This window comes from Corvus hawaiiensis, chromosome 22, assembly GCF_020740725.1.
Source record: "Corvus hawaiiensis isolate bCorHaw1 chromosome 22, bCorHaw1.pri.cur, whole genome shotgun sequence".
NCBI classification, from domain to species: Eukaryota; Metazoa; Chordata; class Aves; order Passeriformes; family Corvidae; genus Corvus; species Corvus hawaiiensis.
Window position 1 is genome coordinate 6,990,122 of NC_063234.1, and position 19,898 is coordinate 7,010,019.

General features: G+C 54.9%; 1 protein-coding gene across 3 annotated transcripts in view; it reads right to left on the reverse strand.

Moving 5' to 3' along the window:
* Positions 1-9,504: 9,504 nt before the first annotated feature.
* Positions 9,505-19,898, reverse strand: part of VWA5B1 (von Willebrand factor A domain containing 5B1) — a 29,586-nt gene continuing 19,192 nt past the window's right edge. For all 3 annotated transcript variants that reach the window (XM_048326509.1, XM_048326511.1, XM_048326510.1), the window contains 11 exons: positions 18,929-19,114; positions 18,501-18,696; positions 17,359-17,546; positions 15,109-15,328; positions 14,610-14,927; positions 13,856-13,993; positions 13,159-13,287; positions 12,615-12,689; positions 12,188-12,257; positions 11,847-11,970; positions 9,505-11,629 (listed from right to left, as the gene is read on the reverse strand). In XM_048326509.1, the coding sequence (XP_048182466.1) occupies positions 10,907-11,629; positions 11,847-11,970; positions 12,188-12,257; positions 12,615-12,689; positions 13,159-13,287; positions 13,856-13,993; positions 14,610-14,927; positions 15,109-15,328; positions 17,359-17,546; positions 18,501-18,696; positions 18,929-19,114 (2,367 nt within the window). In that variant the 3' untranslated portion in view covers positions 9,505-10,906. The remainder of the gene's footprint in view (positions 11,630-11,846; positions 11,971-12,187; positions 12,258-12,614; positions 12,690-13,158; positions 13,288-13,855; positions 13,994-14,609; positions 14,928-15,108; positions 15,329-17,358; positions 17,547-18,500; positions 18,697-18,928; positions 19,115-19,898) is intronic.

The following is a 19,898-nucleotide window of genomic DNA, read 5'->3' on the forward strand; positions in this document are numbered from 1 at the left end:
GATGGCCCACAGAAGGCATTTTTTTCCCCCCAAACTAATGTTTTTTGCCCCAGCCAGCATCTGGAGGTGAGCCCAGGGCTTTGGGAAAGCAGATACAGGCAGAAAGGAGCAAAGCATCGCACACGTGCTGAGGAGGCAGTGCCTGGGAGCTCCTTAGACACAAAACCATGGGCTGGGTGCAGCACCAGGTTAATTAAGTTTAGCGAAAAGCCCTTTTTAATGTAAAAAAGCCTGATCTGTGGGTCTGCCAAACCCAATTTCCCACTTCCTTCCATACATCAAAAGACCTCTGAGAGCTTAAACCACCCTGAAACCCAGACCCGTCCGTGGGTGCTCAGAGGATGGGGCCCAGGCACAGCCCTGGGAGTCCCCCCCAAAAACACCTGGATGCCCAGGAGAAGCCGGGAATGAACCAGAGAAAGCCAGAGGGGGAAGGGAGGCTGAAAGAAGAGGAGATTCTGCTAAATTATAAAGCGCTCTTTTATATGCATCTTTCATGCACGGCACATAAATAATGGAGCAGGAGAGCCCGGCGAGCTCGCGTGCGGGAGGATGCGGGATGGAGGGCCGAGGAGAGAGAGATTCACGAGGGGTGGTGGGGAAAGATGCGCCCAAGAGACCAAGGCGGGCATCCCGCACGGCCGGGAGATGATGTTCTGAAGGAGGATTTAAGGATTAAGCTGGCCCCGGGGCAGGAGTTTATTGCATACATTATTTAACAGATGGCCCAACGCAGGCGGCGGCTGCCTACGGTCTCCCCGGTGACCTTGGCTGGGAGATGCCGGAGCTGGGCAGGGAGCCTGGTGCCATCGCCACGCTCCGGTTACAGGGATCAGAGGGAAAAAAAAACCCCACCGAACGAAACCCCGGGAGCCAGCACCCAGCAGCTCCAGAGCCAAATCCCCATGGAAACTGCAAAAATCCCCACCCAGCCCTGCCCATATGGGCTGCTCGTTTTGGCAGGGGTGGGGAAAAAAGGAGGAAAAAATAAAATGTATAGAAAAGAGCCAATTGCAGGTTTATTTACCGGAGGAAACTTGGCACCTTGGGAAGAGAGCAGAGCGGGAGGGATGAGTGAGGTGCAAAGGTCCCAGTGACACCCAGAGAGCTTGTGAAATCCCACTCCCGTGCACAAACACACGCTTTAATCCCATTTTCCCAGGGATTTTGGCGTTGGGAGAAGGTGCTAACACCGTTGTTCCTGCAGCAAAGCCAACCCTGACCGCTTACACCCAGAACCAGGCTGTATTTTTATTCACTTCTAAAGCTGCTCATTTTCCACAGGCTTTGAGGCATCAGCCTATGGGAGTCCCCCGGGATTACACCAGTCCTAGGGGGGGCTCAGAGCAATGGACAACGATTTTGGGGCTGGGTCAGTGTCCCCACCACTCATTCCCACATCACCCAGGCAATAACTCACAGAAAAAAACCCCAACATCGAGGGCAGTGTGTTGCAGCCAGGGCAGAGCGGAGCAGGGGGAGCGGGTGAGTCCCCCAAAGCTCTTCCCAAAAGGACACCCATGGAGCAACTGCCCAAAATAAACATTCTCTTTTTTTTTTTTCCCCTCCTCCATCAAAACTAGGGCATGTTAAACTAGGCCAGCACTCCTCAAGTAATTTATTTATCATGGGGGGGGAGCAAGGAGGGACAGCATGAGCTGCAGGAGGGGATGCTTCATCCTGCCCCCAAATGCCATGGGTTTGGGGAATAAAATGGGTCAGTTCTCCCCTCTTCCCTTGTTGAAAAATCACAATTACTCAGAAGGAAGCAGCTTTAGTGACCTTTGGTGGAGAAGACACAAAAACGGTCATTTTAACGGTATCAAACCCTTTTTGATCCATTCACTCGACTGTTTTCACCGCGTGGGGTTCGTGTTTTGTATTGAGGCATTAGACAGAAAATACGAAAATTTAGAAAAACGAAAAATGGAAAAAGACGTAAAAGCAATTTCACCCTCCTTTAAAACTCAGGTTTTTCCCCTGCTTTTTAACACAGGAATGAGAAAAACCCAGCGGCTGCCCAAAATCTCTCCACCCATCCCTGCCAGGGAATGGGGCTGGCCAAGCGGGAGTGGGGATGCAGCACCATCCTGCTGGATGCTCCCCCATCAGTCATGGCCTTGGAGGTTTTTGAGGGGCTTTACCTTTGCCTTTGGGTCTCCCTGTGGGTAGAGTGTTTTCTGGTGGGATGGACCCCACGTGTTGCTTCTTTGGGGGGCTGCGGGTCCCCCTTCCCTGGGATCTTTGTCCCACAGCCACTAGAGGCCACTGAGGCTCTGTGATCCCGGCTGATTTACTCAGGCAGGACATTTGGACACACATTGGCACCCAAAAATCTAAAACCGGGTGAGAACGATACCTGAAATCCACAGAGGCAGCAAAACTGGGGAAAGGCAGCACAGAGAAGGGCTGTCCCTGAGCTCTGTCGGTGTCTCCAGGGGCATCCCCACCCCGGAACCCCACAGGGAACAGGGGCACTCTTCCCAAATCTGGTCGAGCCGCTCAGCTGCTCAGACTTGTGCTGAGCACCAGCAGGAATTTTGAGTGTCCTGCCCCAAGCTAAACATCTCCAGAGGACAGGGAAATGCTGCCCCTCATGCAGCATCCTTCCTGGGCTCACCAGGAATTTTATGGAGGGGTCAAGAAGACACTCCCATGACGTGGCATTCCTTACCTTGGGAATATTCTGCAAGAAAATCCCTAAATCCCCTGCTGCTGCTGCCTCGGGGAGCCTGGGAGTGGAGCTGCCTGCCTCCCCAGGCTCCTCATTTTCATTTCGCCTGGAGTTAAATTTTTCTAGGATATTCTAAACAGCCGTTCCCACTTAAGAGGGAAACATCAGACATCTTCATTTACACACCGCTCCAGGTGTCAAACTGTTGCATGACAATAACAAGTGGGAGACACCTCACCCAAAAAACGGGAGAAGTTCCAGCCGGAGCCAAATGCAGCAACAGATGCTCAGATAAAACTCAAACCTGAGAACAGCACCAGGCTCTGCAACCCGGCCAAAGCCTTCCCAGAGAAATAATCAGTGTTCGGGGGGTGGGGATTATATTTTTCTGGGAGGTTGGGATGCCTGTGCTGCCCTCACATTTGGGTATTTTCAGACCCTTGGTGGGCAGGTGAGAATGGCCACTGCCTCCTCAGGGCTGCCCCAGTTCCCAGCCCCACTGGCTTCGGAAGAAGATTCCCTGCCACAGATTTTTCCAAGACAATTCCTCCCCTGAGTTTCAGCAGGATGTGCCTGTGATAGCAATTGCCCTGTTAAATTCGTGCTGGTGATGCAATGCCAGGAACACGAAGGAATATGAAGGAAACCAGAGGAATTTGGGCTCCTCTCCATGCTACAGCATCTCCATTATTAATATATATAGTATTACATTATATAATGCTATATAATATTATATAATATATATGGTATTATATAATACATACAATATTATAGATATCATTTTTGCAGAGACAGATGTGACACTCGCACAAGCCCTTTCCTTTGCAGATATCCCACCCTGCTCACCCTTTCCCATGGGAAAAAGGGAGCAAAGTGGCTGCTGGGAACATCTCAGAGTCCCTGGAGCTTTGTGTGCACGGCTCAAAGCATCGGCCCCTTCCCGGGATGAGGGAATAAAAGAAAATAAAGGAAAATAACCAAACCACAAAAATAAATCCCCAAACAGGCCATGTGACACAACACTCCGAAATACCCGGCGGTGAGTCACGGGTGTGGAGATGGGGCTGATCCAGCTCTGACTCAGCCCGGGCAGCCGGTGCAGCCTGTTTGTGTCCCCCCCCCTCCCCCCAACTCCTGTTTCCCATTTTTGCTCCAAACCTGCTCAAATATAAATAAATACTCGGTGACTAAGAGACATGTGGTGGGGCTCAGCCTGCAGCAGCCCCTTCAAGCCCCCCCGAATTCCTGATGGTGCCACAAGGGCTGGACACACCAGTATCCCGCAAAAGCCAGGCCTGGGAACCTTTGAAATATTTAAAATGTTTTTTTAAATATATATTTTTGGAGGGGGAAACACACACACACACAGGAGGTTCTTGCTGATGCCATGGCAAGGAAGCACTTGGGATTTTCCAACCAGCTCTAATTAATTAATATTTTCTCAGCTTAGCATCATTTTAAACATGAAGCACCAATTCCCATCGGTCACGGACAAGGGAAGCCAGCACAGAGCAGAGACCCTGCCCAGGGCAGGGTGAAGCCTCATTCCAGGACACCACACTGGAGGGGCGGTGGGTGCTGGTGGAGCTGGGATGAGACTCAGTTCCCACCTGGGTGCAATCCAGCCCCAGCCCTTCCCAAGCCACAGCATCCTGAAACATCCTCAGAGGGATGGAAAACCACAAGAGATGGCTGATTTTGGAGGAGGCGCCTTAGGAAAGCTGCCCTTGGGTTATTCCCACTGGATCTGGACAAATACACGGGGGTAGAGCACCTTACAGCTGTGTTTAACCCCCCACCGTGTTTAAGCCCCCGGGATTCTCCGAGCAGGGCTGGTGCCGGCCTCACCCAGGTTATTGCACCCTCCCTGCGCCACAGGGTAAGGAAAGGCAAAAGGCGGGATCAGGATGAGACCCTGGCAGCATCCTCAGCATCCATAACCAGTTTCCATAGCAACAGGTTCGGCCCCAGATCGGCAGCGGGTGCTGGGAAGCAGGAATGAGGAGGGAGCTCAGGGGGACCCCACGAGCAGCAAAAAACAGGGTTTGGTGCAGAAAATCACTTCACACCCCAGTGCCTCGGGAGCGAGGGGAGGCTGAGGCCGGGCTCTGGGAGCTGTGACCCAACACAGACCCTCCAGGACAGCCCTTCCAGGGAGACTGGGGAGCTGCCCCCCATCCCATCACCTCTGCCCGGCACAGATCTCATCAACCCATTCCAGGTGTATCAGCATTCCCAGTTTAATTCCCAGCTGGGAAGTCAGGAGCTCTGCTACACCCTCCCCCGGCTCCAGCCAGGAGCAAACAGCCACGAGACCCCAAAGCGTCCATCCTACAGTCCTGAACGCCGGGAAAGCGCACACCTGGGGGATGATCCGGAGGGAGAGCCCGGACAGGGATGCTCCGGGCGTGCGGATGCCGGCGGGCCCCTCGCCCGCACCCCGCGGCCGTGCCCCGCCCGCGGCACTGTTACACAAGGCTCCCGGCACTTGCATAAGCGGCAGCAGCTTCAAGGAGAGAGGAAAAGTGAGCAGCAACCACGGCCCCGAAGCCACGCCTCGGGATGGGATCCGTGGCCTGAGTCCATATCCCACAGGAGTCCCGTGGGATCTGGAGCAGGACATCGTGCAGCCACCCCTAAACGAGGGTGACACAACCCCCCGCAGCAGGACTGACCCCATCCCTTCACCATCCTTGTTGAAGAGATCAAAAATAGCAGGAATTCAACCCTTAACAGCTGGAGAAAGGCTGCCAGAACCCCCAAAGCCAGCGAGCAGCCTGCACACCGGCCTTTGGCTCACCTGCTGCCACTTCCAGACTTGGAACTGGGGTTAGTCCCAGGGGAAGACCATTTTTAAAAGCCTTTTAACCAAGAGGTGCTGGGGAAGCATCCTGCAGGGCTTGGGCTCCCAGGGAGCCTCTGCGGAGTGGGACAGGCAGGTGAGCATCAGCCTCAGCTCCCAGTGCTCATCCCAGGGGCATAAGCATTGCCTTTAACCAGCACCACATCAGCACCCAGGGGTGCCTTTGGCCAGCCCCCGGTAGTTTGGCACAGGGCAGCTCACCCTAAACCACGTTGTTCTTGCCCTAGACCACGTTATTCATGCCTGCTGTGGTGCTTCAGATCTGGCTCAACTTCATGGCTGTCAATGAGCACGTGGCCAGAGAGGGTTGTAAGAACCTGCAACCCCAACCAGGTCACCTTTCCCGAGGGATTTACACCCTTTACAGAGCTCCTTTCCAGGATTTCCAGCTGTGCCTACTGCACTGGGGCTGATGTTTTGACCCCAGCTCCTTCTCACCCCACAAACCCACATTCTCTCACTACCCACACCCTTTGCTTTCCTGCCTTGTGTAAAGAAAGGATTAAAAACCACGACAAAAAGCTGAGAAATCCTCTAATTTAATAAGCAGAGAAGCCCACAGACCTCTAGCTTGGCTTTTTAAACATGAGCAATATCATATCTATGTCTTGAGGAGATTTAATGATTTTAACAATTAAAAGGCACCCCAAAGAGGCAGCACTTAGAGGGAACAAGCACCTGCAGGACTCATGTGCATCCCAGCACAGCACAAACTTCCCATGGCAAAGGTGACTTTACAGGTGGCACAGAAAAAAGAAAACCTGAAAAGGTCATTGCACAAGAGGGGGTGATGCTCCTGATTTAAATAGAACCCCCAAAACCCACACTGCAAAACCACAGGCACACCCAGAGCTGAAGCAAACACCCACCAGTGACTCTTGGGCAGTGACAAATTTCCATCCTCCTTCTTTATATAGGGAATGATTCTATGGGGACAGCAGCCCTGGGCAAAGGCAGAGCACTGGGACAACCAGCTCATGGCAGGGTCAGACACCCCGGGTCTGTGCCCATCCCTCCTCTGAGACACCCCCAGACCTCAGCTTCAGGCCTTATATTGCCTTCAGGATAAACAAACCACAAAATCTCAGTGCAGCTGCCCCGGGAGGGGAAACCACCCAAAAGGACACAAACCTGAGGTGCTTAAAGAACTCCCAGCCCCAAGGTGAGCATCCAACCATCCGATTGCCGCTGAAAGCCATCGTTAAGGTGATTCTCAGCGGAGGGTACGTGTGGGGCCCCCGAAACCCCCCAGAGTCTCTGCTGTGCTGGGGTGAAGCAGAGCTGCGGGAGGCAGCGAGGGCGATGTGTGAAATCGTGGGGCGGCCGGCAGCTATTTCTGCTCCGTGTCAGCACCCACTGACAGCACCACCCTGGGAACACAGCGAAGCTCCAGGCATCATTTTTCCAAGAGAAATCCACCTGTACATAGCTCCACGTTAGCCCCCAGCATTGTGAGGTGTGGAGCTCGCTGGGTCTGGGTGCAAAGCTGGGGGGTTTGGGGTCAAAGCGAGCTGCTGGCACCCTTGGGATCTCCATTGAGGCTCCCGAGATTCCCCCTTATCTGATAGGCAGAAACTTCTACAAATCCCTTCTTCCTTCTGCTCAGGGTCACTCTTTTCTCCCCTTCATTTCTTGGGACTTGGAGCGAAAACCAGGCAAATGCTACTGATTGTGTAACGTTTTGCTCAAAAAGCTTCTTAAGCAGTCACATATTTCTATTGGATTTCCCTTGCCCTTCACTGCTGATTACTGGAGTATTTATATATAAATAGAAGCTGTCTTCCCCATAATCTGCTTGTTTCTCCTAATTAACTCGGGGCTGCTCTCCTTGGGCTGCTCAGCCCTTGGGTTTTGGGGGAGCCAGCACCCAGTGGCACTCAGTGAACCCAAATCTGCCAAATTTCTGCTGAAATTGCTTTTTTAGGTTTGGAGGAAGCAAAACCCTCCTTTCCAAACTTTATGTGCTCAGTATCTGCCCCATCCTCCCAACCCCCAGCTCAGGGAAGGGCTCAAACGTGATTTCTTCATCTTCCTCCCTCCTCACCAAACTTTCCCCTAATTTAAGGAACGTCTCGATTTGATAATTATTTTAATCATTATTACTCATCTTTCCCCTTTCTTCCCCCCCCCCCCCCCCCCCCCCCAAAACTTCATCCTGGGCCTGTCAGTCACTTTAATAGCTGTTTACAACCTATCATCAAGTCTTGCATAACATCCACATGACTTCACTCAGATGCCTCCGACACCCAAAAGCTGCCCCTGAGCTCTATTTCAGGAGTGATGGAGCCCACGGCACCAACCGGCTGCATCCCCCGCCGGCATGCCCGGGGTCCTGGGATGGGGAAAACCAAAGGGGAAAACATGCCCGAAGCAAAACTATTTTGTAGTTAACACAAGACGGCCCCACGCTGCTCCCTGGTTCAGGTGAGGGTTTGTTTGGTGGGCTCAGACCCCCTCCCCAGCATGGCAGGCATATGCTGCATCAATTTGGAGAGATCAGGCGCTAAAAGCACCTGGAGCAGCCCCTGGACCGCAGCCCCTGGATCGCAGCGGCTGCTCCCGGGGGGTTGCGGCTGCAGCGTGGCCTCTGCCCCCCAGTCTCCTCACAGCACTGGGACACGCGCACACCAAACGCGGCAAATTCTGTTAAAAATGTCGTTTTCTAGCAAAGTTCTCCACCCCGCGGCATCGCCCGTCGGCGGCGGGTTGGCGGGGGACGGGGGCAGAGGCGCAATCTGTGCTGGAACGGCTGCCAGCCCTTTTCCTTCGGCAGGCGATGGCTGGGTTGTGGGGCGGGGGGGGGACACGACGGCTCTTTTTTAAGCTCTCCCGTCCTCCCCCTCTCCCTCAGGTTTCATAACCCTTCAAAGCACGAAAAGGCTCCTCCGGTTCCCGGCTAATGAGCCCCTGCGGAGGAGGAGCCGCGGTCCTGGCAGGAGGGAAGTTCGGCAGCAAAATCTCCCCACCGCGGGTGTGACGGGGCAGGGAGGGACACGGAGGGGTCTCTGCGGGGTCCCGCAATAACCCAAATTTGGCCGGTTCTCTCCCCAAAACGCCCCTTGGCACGAGGCTGCCCGGGCTGGGAAATCTCTCCCTCCCCGTGCAGACGCTGCGTGCAAATATTTATTTACACAGCATAAAGGGGGTTATTTATTAAGCCACAGCTGACAACTGTATTCAAACTAATTTCTCTTAATAAGGCACTTGTGGTCACCCCGGCAACAGCACCGGAGCGCCCTTAGGAGACGTCTTAATGGGGTGAAAATCCCTTTGGATGCAAAGAGGGTGCTGAGGGGGCCTCCGGAGATGCTGGGCCTGGAGACATCATCCCCCCTTCTTGGAGACCCTCTCCATCCCCGGAGATGGAGTCCAGAGGGAGGAAACTGGGCCAGAAGTGTCTATTTCTTGTGATAGATGTATATATACAGAGGTCACCAAAAGCAGGAGGGCATCAGAGAGGGTCCTTGCTTGCCAAGGGGAAAATAAGGGATGGCAGAGCTCCTACATTCTGCTTTGGGTTGGAAAACACAATGGCTGCTTTATTAACACCTGTAAGTACAACACTAATTAAGGAAGGTGTGGGATGAAGGCAGGATTTCTGCTTCCTTGCACTGACCAAGGTGACAGGTTAAATTGTCGAGAATAAGAAAGACAGCAGAAGGACGTCTCAGCTCCATCTCTGCCTCAGAGAATAATTAAACCCAATTTCCCCTGGTTTTTAAAATCCCGGATCCATCAGCTTACCAAATGCTGCACTATCCAGGGTTTGCAAAACAAAACTCCCCAAAACCTGAAGGAAGCTCCTTATCCCCTCTGAAACCCAGACCTAAACTCACGCACTAAATTATGATGGGGTTTTTTGGGGGGTATTTTACTGAACAGCCACACAAAGCTCCAGCCAGCCAGGGTGGCCCTGGGGAAACCCACCAAGAACCCACCCCAAAACAAAGGGACTCACACTGGGAAGTAGAGCAGGCTGTGATTTACTGGGACAACAACGCTTCTGCAACAACAGAGAACACGACTGTGCCGAGGCACCCGGCCAGCAAACCTGCAGCACCTGCAGCACCACCGCGCATTGCCACACTGGGGACCCGGAGAGGTGACACCAGAGCAGAGACCAGAGGGATGTTTGTGCTCCTGGGGACTCTGGGGAGGTGGCACCAGATCAAAGACCAGAGGGATACCCACAGTTCTGGGGACCTCCGAGAGGTGACATCAAAGCAGAGACGGGAGGGTCACTCGAGGTTCTGCAGAACCTGGAGAGCTGACACTGAGAGCAGAGACCACAGGGAAGCTCCTGGAGACCTGAGAGAGGTGAAACCAGAGCAGAGACCAGAGGGATGATCCTGGGGACCCCGGAGAGGCAACACTGAGAGACCAGAAGGATGCTCATGGTCCTGGGGACCTTGGAGGGGTGACCCCAGAGCAGAGACCGGAGGGGTGCTCGTGGTCCCCAGCACTGGTTTCCCTCCTGTCTCACCCCCAGACACACAGACACGAGACAGAAGCCTGCTGGGACAGGGCAAGGCTGCTACATGCCAAGGGAGGGAGCGAAAGGCAGCGGGTTCCAGATGGGCTCCACAGGCATGGCAGCCACGCCAGAGACAGTGGCACAACTCCCTCTGTAGGCACTTGATCCTTCAATCCCAGGCACCCTGGCTCTGCCTGTGAAGCTCCAAAGGCACACGTTGGCTGCAAGGGATCTCACCAACTCCTTCTGGGATTGCAGAGGGGCTGAGGGAGCCTAGCACCGTGTGGATGTGGTGGGGTTTGGTCCCAGCCTCCAACCAGCCTGGCTTGTTCATGGCTGGGCTCGATCCTCCTGGCTGTCACAGCAGGGCTGCTCTTCACATGGTCATTCCCAGCCCCCATTCCCTTTGATCCATGAGATGAGCATGCTGTCAGACCTTTGTCTTCTCTGAAAGCCATCTGAGATGGCAGGAGCCAGCCAGGAAAGCCGGGACTCGGGGCTGAGGGGCTGCAGCGGGGGCTTGGCAGTGATTCAGGGCTGGGAAGAGGCATCTAAGCAAGGACAGGGCAAGTGGAGCAGGCCACAAGGTCTGCTCTGGAAACTGGGCTGGGAACCAGAAGAAACCAGGAGCAGAGGGAACTGCTGTAACTGGAAGTGCTGCTCCAGTTGAAAATAAAAAGCATCTACTGCAGGCAGAGCAAGGCTCCCTTCCAGGGCAAAATCACGACTGCTGAGTGCAGGATTTTGCCCAGACTGCTCTGTTTGCAGGGTTTGCTCTAATAAACACACGCATCCCTGCAGCAGAGGAGTTGAGCTCCTTGGAGGCATTTCCTTAAGAATGAATCCCTGTTCCTGTGCCCTCGCTAATCTGCCCAAGCCTCCCTCCTCCTCCTCTCTACACACTGCCTGGGTTGTAGCACAGCAGGTTGAACTCTAGGTTTTCATCCCAGTGACGGAGCAGCACAAAGAGCTGCTGGGCTGCAGCTTTCACCGTGGCCAGGCTGGATCCCTCTGGGAAGTCCTGCCTGCTCAGCCACAGGCTGGCTTTGGCAGCCACCAGCTCCCACTCGATGAAGTAGGAAGCCGAGCTGTGCTCCAGCCAGGCCAGGGCCACGGCCGTGGCCCACAGCATCCCCTCGGGCTCCGTCTGCTGCTGCAGCTCCACGTCGGAGAGCAAAGCCTGGACCTGGGAGCCGTCGGTGTCCCAGCCCCGGCTGCTGTGGGCCTGGCACTCGGCCGGCGAGGAGAAGCGGCGGATGGTGATGGCCGGGGGGGACAGTTCCTGCTCGGCTTTCAGGGCTCTGCAGACGCTCTCGGCCGCGCTGCCCGACAAGTGCCGGAGGCGGCCGGTGTCCTCCAGCACCGCTCCCCGAGCCATGTCTCCAGTGCTGGGACCCTTCCCCTGCCCACTGGGGACCAGGAGCTGCTGGCTGGAGTTCAGGGTTTTGTGCTCTGAGGAGGGACTGTTCCTCCTGGTGCTGTAGGAGCCAGAGGGGCTGAGGGACAGGCGGTGGCAGGCGAAGGGTGATGTCCACTTCAGCTTCTCCATGGGGATGCTGACGGCATCGCAGAAAGCTGAATTCAGGAGAAAGGCACCGCAGGCCAGCTGCAGGGACACCTGCAAGGGATGGCAGGCACAAAGGGAAGCTCTGGCACACCAACCCCTTGTGGGTAGCTCAAGAAAAAGGCATGGATGGATAGAACAGCTCTCCATCTCTGAGCAGGTCACTGGACAGGGTTGTCAGAGACAGCAGGAGGAAGATTCGGGGGGATCCTCCTCTGCTCCCCTGCAGTGACCACGCAACCCCAACAGGACCCGGGGAGGAGCTGCTCACCAGGGGAAGGTAGCCCATGCTCTCATTGTCGCCCTCGGAGCCGGCTTCGCTCCCTCTGCTTGGAGATTTAACCATGAAGCCTTTGGCAGCTCGAAACAGCAGCCTGGTTTTATTAAGGGTCAGCCTGTGAGAGGATGAAAAGGTGTCCGTGACCTCTGTGCTCATCCTGACACCCACCCTCCCCTCCAAAACCATCCCTGCTCCCCAGACACTGGCACTGCGCTTGGTCCCAGCTCTGGCCGCTATCCCTGCAGTCCCTCCTCTCCCCCTGGCTTGTGTTCACATCAGATCCACGCAGGTGAAACGTGCTGAGGTCAGAGGAAGGTCGAGCTGGCTCCTACCTGGCAGCAAAGAGCCTCTCAATGGATTTTTGGGCTTGTGCAGAGGAAGCTGACAGGCTCTGGAGTGGCCCTGGGGAGAAACACAGTGCTGGGGGTAAAACAAGGTGCTACAGGGGAGCAAAAGGGAGCAGAGTCAAGGTCCTGGGACATGAGGTGGTTTGTTTGTCTGCTGAATCTTTGGCAAAACCCTTTCTCTCCCCTTGCCTCATTTTTCCTACATGGATAATAACATTCCCACACTTCTCTGGAAGAGATTTATACCAACAGCCACATAGGCTCCATCCTTTGCACCTCAGAATGAGTCAGGCCCTGTGCTCACAAGCTTAATTTTAGGTCATAATTTTTTTTTAAATTCCCCAAAACTCAGCAGAAGCCCAAACCACGGACTCGATGCAGCTGCACCGAGAGCCAGCAGCTCTTTCCCTACCTTCGGGGACACGGCAGCGCTCCCAGGCAGAGGAGGACGGGGTGCTGGAGGGTGAGGGGCTGCTCTCCTCAGCATCTGCAGCCGAGGAACCACATCAGCAACAGCACCCAGCCAAAACCAGCACCTTCCCTCCCATGGCACGATCGGGTTAATGAGCCTCTTCGGGGCTCTTTTAATTCAGCTGCAGCTCTGACAGTGCCAGACAAGGTCCGATCCAACTTGTCTTCATTAGCAGAGGATTTGGTGACAAGCGAGTGTCTCACATCCCCCCTGCCTCTAATTACACCCGTTTCATCCTTCGTGTTATCCGCAGCACGGCTGTCAATTAACTTCCCAGCATTGTCAGCAGCATGAGCTGTGATTTCAGGGTTTCGGGGGAAACTGGAGCTTTCTCGCCATTTAAGGAGATGAGCCCCAGCCTGACATGTGTCTGGTGAGCACCGTATGCAAAGGGGAAGGCAGAATTTTAAAAGACCACAGAAGATGTCCCAAACCATTGAGATCTCTAACACCAGGAAGGAGATAAAACCCCGAGGAATCTTACTCATGCTGTAAAATCCGTGGTCTCCGTTCTGGCCACACACTGACTGAGAACGTCCAGGGGAACAGCCACGATGCCTTCTGTTTCCTGAGCTCTTCTGTTTCCTCTGGTTGCCTTGCTTGGATGTTGCCCCTTGGCACGAGAGAAGGGAATGGCCAGTGTTAGAGAGGGACTGGCACACGCACGATGGCAACGAAACCACAGAATGAGCTTGGTCAGGAACTGGACTGACAGGACAAGGGGAATGGCTTCAAACTGGAAGAGGGTAGGTTTCCATGGGATATTGAAAAGAAATTCTTTGATTTGAGGGGGGTGAAGCCCTGGCACAGGGTGCCCAGAGAAGCTGTGGCTGCTCCATCCCTGGAAGTGTTCAAGGCCAGGTTGGACGGGGGCTTGGGGCAACCTGGGATAGTGGAAGGTGTCCCTGCCCATGGCAGGGGGTGGAATGGGATGAGCTTTAAGCTTCCAACCCAAAACATTATGTGATTCTATGGTCATCTCTGGGCATCCAGACCTCAGAGGAGACCTTTTCCCTGGCCACAGGAAGAGGTTCTTGCCACCAACTGCTTGGCCGTGGCCTTGGGTATAGGTCTGGTGCCAAACTGGGCTGTGGCTTCATAGGGTTTGCTCTGAGAGAGGTTTCCCAGTGACACCTTCCCTGCCAGGACAAGGTTCCACCCCTGTGCCAGCGCCACGTTACCTGTGTGGGTGTACTGCACCAGGGTGGGCAGGTAGGAGTTGGTGCTCAGGTCCACGGGCACGAATGCCGTGTACTTGCTGATGACGTTACAGGCCTTGCTGGTGTGGACAGCGCTGAGCTGGAACCGTCGCCCGGACCCTGCCACGGGAGGGACAGCAGGGTCAGAGTCTGTGGGCCCCTGGGCTCCCCCACCCCTTGCACCCAGCTCCCAGCCTCACCTCCGTGCTTGGGGATCCATGCCCAGCAGGGGCTGTATCCCTGTATCCCTCTAAACTCTGCTACTCCTGCTCTTATTTTACAAGCCCAGATGCACTTCATGGGGGAGAGGGCTGACACGGCTCAGGGACACGTGTGGCCCAGGGCAGTGATGTGGCTGCTGCTGGAGTTTGATGCCACCTCCCAGCTCCAGGTGACCAATTCCTTAAAAATAACCGTGTTACCTGGTTCATGAAGCAGAGGAGCCAGGGAATCATGGAACATACTGAGTCAGAAGGGACCCTCAAGGACCATCAAGTCCACCTCCTGCTCCTGAGGAGTGGGAAGGAGCATGAGCTCGGGAACGCTCATGTGCAGCAAGGCTGCAGAAGCAGAAGAGCACAAGGCAGCTGAAGGGGGCTGTTATTTGGGAGCTGTGTGAGACATTCCCTAATATTTCACCACCAGCAGCTCTTGTTTTCACCCCAGAGGCTGCTGAGATTGCTGGAAAGCCTTTGCGAGGCTGGACAGGGTCTGCCTGCAGCCAGCTGTGCATTACCATGCTCGATTTCACACTCCCTCTCGGCGAGCTGCTCCAAGTCCTGGATGAGCGACTTGGCTGCCAGGTGGTGGAAGGTCTCACTCCACAGGTCTGTGTCTCCATCCTCCTGGCTCCCCCGCTCCCGGAACAGAGGGCAGATGTCAAAGGTGACTTCCCACTGCACGGGCTCGTTGTTCCTCAGCCCCTTCACCACCGCCTTGCAGAGGGTCCTGGGGGAGTGCAGGGAGCCGCAGGCAGTGCTGATATCCAGGTCCTGGGGCTCCCAGTCAGAGGAGGTCTCTGTCTCAAAGGTGAGGGATGGATGCTGGGCAGACTCTGCAGAGAGGGGAGAGGCAGATCATTAATCACCTCCCCGGGAACTGAATTCCCCACTGCCACCACAAAACCATAATTAATCTTTCCCAGTTTTCACACGGTGGCACGGAGCGCGACGCAATGCCACCAAACCCCAGCACGGACAGGTAAGGCTGGCCACGCCTCCCCCTCTCCCAGTTACCCAGATCCCCGGGGCTCCGGCTGTCCGACGAGGAGCGCAGGCTCGGGATGGCATCGGCTGCTTCCAAGCCCCTTGCCGGGGCTTCCTGCAGCCCGTCCAGCGGTGCCGGGGAGTTGGCGTCATGGCAGGAGGACACGCAGCTGCGCTGGAGCAGGGCTGGGCGCCGGGCGCCTGCACCACGGATCCTGGTGGCAGAGCCATGCCGGGGGGCCGCGAGGGGCTGTGAGCAGAGCAGATGCTTGGGCTGGATCCGGCTGCAGCCAAGGGCACGGACCTGCTCTGTGCCCTCTGATCCTGTTCTACTCTCTGCACAGACCTGCTGTGTGCCCTCTGATCCCGTCTGCTCCCTGCCCGACCCCCGCATGGGATGCAATCACACAGGCCCTTCCCTCTGCCCATCCCCAGCTGGGATCCGTGCCCAGACAAAGCCCTCCGCCAGACCTCAGGATGTCCCCAAGGGACCCTGGCCCCAGGGGCTCCTTCCCCAGACATGCAGAAGGTGAAATATGAGTTTCATCCCTCCAGACATTTTAATGACTTCACTTGGGAACCAAAGAAAAGAAGAGAGACAGAAAGATCAAGGACCAGTTGCTTAGTAACGAAAGGAGAGAGGCGCAGGGGATGGGAGAAAGGAATTTTTATCTTTTTTCTTCTTTTTTTTTTTTATGAGACTGTTTCTCCACTTTCAGGAGACATGAATCCCCCACTTCAGCACCTCTAGTGCCACACAGATGCTCCCCTCTGCAAGGTCTGGGTTTCATCCCTGTCCCCAGGGCTGTGGGAAGATCCATCTAAAACAGACAGATTCTGTATCCCTAGCACAACATCAGCAAAGAACAGAGGTGGTAGAAAGTGGTAGATGGAAGGATACTTGCTCTGGATGACAGACACGGATATGACCTCCACCACCACCTAATTTCTGTTGTTCTGAGACCAGCAAAACTGGGAGCCAAGTGGCTCCAGGAGCGATTTACCAAGCTAATATTGACATATCCTGCCAGACCCTTTCCATTCCAAACCCGCTTCTTCTCCTGCCCGAGCTCTCCTGCTAGCCAGAGGAAGCCAGCTGGGAATGGAGCTGGGGGTTTAAGCTGCCCGTGGCTGGCGCTGACCTTTCCTTCCCAGCACAGCAAGTGTGGAGATGAGCTGAGGGCTTGGCTTCACATCCCCGAAAATGTCAAGCCCTGGCAGCAGGACTGGGAGCTGGGAGAGCTGCTGGGAGCCCTGGCAGCAGGAGGGATAGCAAAACCAGGCTGCATTTAATTAAGAGCAGGATGCATGCTGTTAACCATTTACTGCCCTCCAGGAGGGAGTCAGTTCCACCCCTGCCTGCATGCCGAGGGCAGGAGGATGCTCTGGGGACCTTCCCAATACAGGGAATGTTGCCAGGACCCCTAAAACCTGCTTGTTCTTGGTCATTGATGCTGTTCACCATCCCCAGTGCTGTAGCCTGAGGGTAGAGGTCTCATCCCTCCCTGTGGAGCCCTGGCCCTGCTTCCCCTTTACCCCCTCATCTCCCCTCCCACCCCTCACCCAGTGATCTCTAACCCACAGCAGAGGGGAAATGAAAGTCCCCAACATCCTGCTCCAAGTTTCCATGGGAACATAAGTGCTGCTGGTCCTCCCAGCCCTGCAGATGCTGATTGCAGAGCAGAGCATCCCAGCGATGCCAAGGATGGCAGAGAACTATCCCTATCCTTCCCACGGATCAGTAGAAAAACCTGCCCCAATTCCACCTGCTGCAGGCAGGGGACATAACCCTGTTCAGCAGGTGTATCATCACACAGGTTCACGTCTCATCCCAGGGCTGCATGAGGCTGTGGATCCAGCTTGGAATCTGCTTTGGCACTGAATTCCTTTTCCCTGCCAGGCACAAAAGTGCCACAGTCATGGGGAGAGTTTGAATCCTAAATTGTAGGGAGATAAGAAGGACCAGAGGAGCAGCAAGGGTGAAGCACAGGCCACTGAGGGGAAGAGGAGCAGGGAAAAGCAGGCACCCATGGGGAGGGACTGCTATGGGATATCGTGATGGCACTCTGCTCCCTGCTTGGCTCATTTCCCCAGTGTTTGTGATGTGCTGCAGAGCTACATCTGTTATCTGTATCTATTATCTATATCTATTATCTATATCAATATTTTAGGACTAGTGTGAGTCAGGCCCTTTCCCTCAGGCTCTTATCCACCTGATATTTTCCTGCTTCTCCTTGCTGGCTTCCATCTGCAGGCAAAACCCCTCGGGGGATCACCTACCTGGAAATCCACCTGCCAGGGCTCGGGGCTGACCTGCTGCAGGTCCTGCAGGTGGGTTTTCCGGAGGGGGTTTTTCACCAGGGCTGTGCCAGGATCGCTGGCTGTGGGCACCTTCCTGCGAGGCTCGTGGTCAGAGATTTGGGTGGTGCTGTACGCCCGTCTCCTGGACAGAGCCTTCACGTCCATTCCTGAACGGTGGGAGAGAGAATCGGCTCCACTCCGGAGCAGGATCAGCCAGCACCACCCCCCTCGGCTCATGGTGGGAGGCAGGGAGCCCTCCCCAGGGTCCTGCCAAAGCTCAGGGGGCCACACTCAGCCCTGCAAAGTTTTAAACAAAGCAACAAAACCACAAAAGGAAATAGGAACACTCAAAATTCCTGGGGATATCAAGAGAGCAGGTTGGGAAGGTTTTGTCTGAGGAGTTTTCAGCCAAAAAAAGAGCCTAACTGCATTTCCCCAAACCTCCCTGGAGAAGACAAAGGATTTACTAATGAAATTTAATTAGTGCAGACACGCTCCTGTCAGAGCAAGACTAAAATTTGTCTTGGAAAGACATGATTTCTCATTGCTTTTGACAAGTTTGAGGGGATGCACAGCACAGCTCCGCTTGGAATAAAAGGGAAGAACATCCTGTGAGTAACAGAGGTTTCCCCAGCTCCGGGGTGCAACCAGCTGCTTTATGCCACATGCTGCTGACACAAACACCAGCCAAGCCATGGTGGAGAGGAGTGACTCCCTGGGGACTGGGCTTTGGATCCATTCCCCCCCTCTCAACTGGGAAGTTACTTTGCAGGTACAGGGATGGTCTAGCAGAGCTACCTATTTGCTCACTCCATTCCTCCTACACAGCTTGGGAAGCCTGTAAATAATTATGTGGCCAAAGCTAAAGCAGCTTTGAAAATCTCCAGGGAACCCAGCTCACCAGGGCTTCCCTTGATTTCCTGACAGGTTTGGATAAAACATCCAAACCAAACAGACTTGCTCAAGCCTCAGGAGATCTGTCATCTCTCCTGCAAACTCCCCCAGCTCTTTGCAGCTGAAGACATGTATTTATCAGGCAAAAAAACTGGGGGAGCAGTGACAGGAGCTTGATTAGAGAGACAGGGGCATCACTCCCCCACATGTACAGAGGAAACTCTGACCCGTGTCCGTGTCCGACTCTCCCTCGGGATCTCTGCCCAAGCCCAGGTGGTCGGGGGAGCGCTCGGCGGGGCAGGAGCCCTCCGAGTCTCTGGAGTGGTTCCAGCCCTCCAAGCCTGCTCCCTCCTCCTGGGAGTGAAAGAAAACAGAGCTGCCCGACTCCTGGGAATGCATCATGCTGTACCGCCGCCTCTTGTCCTGGGGGGAAGCACAGAGAGGGAACAGGTCCCACCACCATGTCTGTCCACGGCTCCCAGCCGAGACAGGCTGCACCAGCACCCTTATCCACTATTTCCTCCCAAACTCTTGCCCATCATCTCCCTTAAGGACAGAGTTGGATTGCAGGAGACATCTCCTGACCACGCACAGAGCAGAGACCCTCTGTACACCCCCAACACCCCACCCTCCCGGGACAGCCCCACGGACTCACGGATCTGGGGTTGGAGAGGTACAGGGAGGTGTCGCAGATGACACCGTAGCTGACCAGGCGGTCACCAGGGAACAGGCAGCTGGTGCTGACAGGAGACACCAGGACCTCAGTGCTCTCAGGAAAGACCCACTCCACAGACACATCACTCAGGACCGGCGCCATCGCCTTCTTCAGTGACCTGATCATCTGCAAAGGGCAGGGGGGAGAGGCTCAACACCAGCTGGACACGGGATGAGCCATGGTGCACGTGCCATGTGCCGCAGGGAAGGGGAACATTCCCTCCAACAAACCCATCAGCTGATTCCTGCCCTCTCCTGACAGTCCGCTTCCTCTTAGTCTACTCTGATGCCCATCCCAGCACCCCCATCTCCTTGGCACACTTATACTTGGCAGAGCTGGGTTAATCCTATACGTCTTTTCCAACCTAAATGGCTCCATGATTCCATGATTTTTTCCCAAGAGCAGATAGTGATGGAGCACAGGCTGATCTCACACATGCTGCAAGCCCAGAGCAAGGTGGGAGCTTGTGGCCAGAAGGATCTTGTTCTGATGTGAGGCAGCATCCCCTGCTCCCCTCCAGCACCCAGGAAAAGCTGTCAGCCTTCACTGGTCTGAGACCCAGCCCCTGTCCCAAGCCTGGCACTCACACACTGATATTTTTGGAACAGCTCACTGCTGGCACAAGCCACTGCCAGAGATCAGCAATGCTCTGCCAGTTCCACATGTGGAGAAGACCGATATTCGTGAATACCGCATGGACAAACCTCCCAGGGAGCCATCTACATGAGCTTCCCTGTACACCAAGGGAACTGAACACCGGATTTAGAGGCAGAAGAGCTCAAATATTCCCTATTGTTCCCTGCTTTTTCACAGGCTCGGGAAGACACACCAGGCTGTGTTTTATAAGGCCATTAATTGACGCCTCAGACTGCTGAAGGCATCGAGCTGCACAGCCTGCAAAGCTCTTATT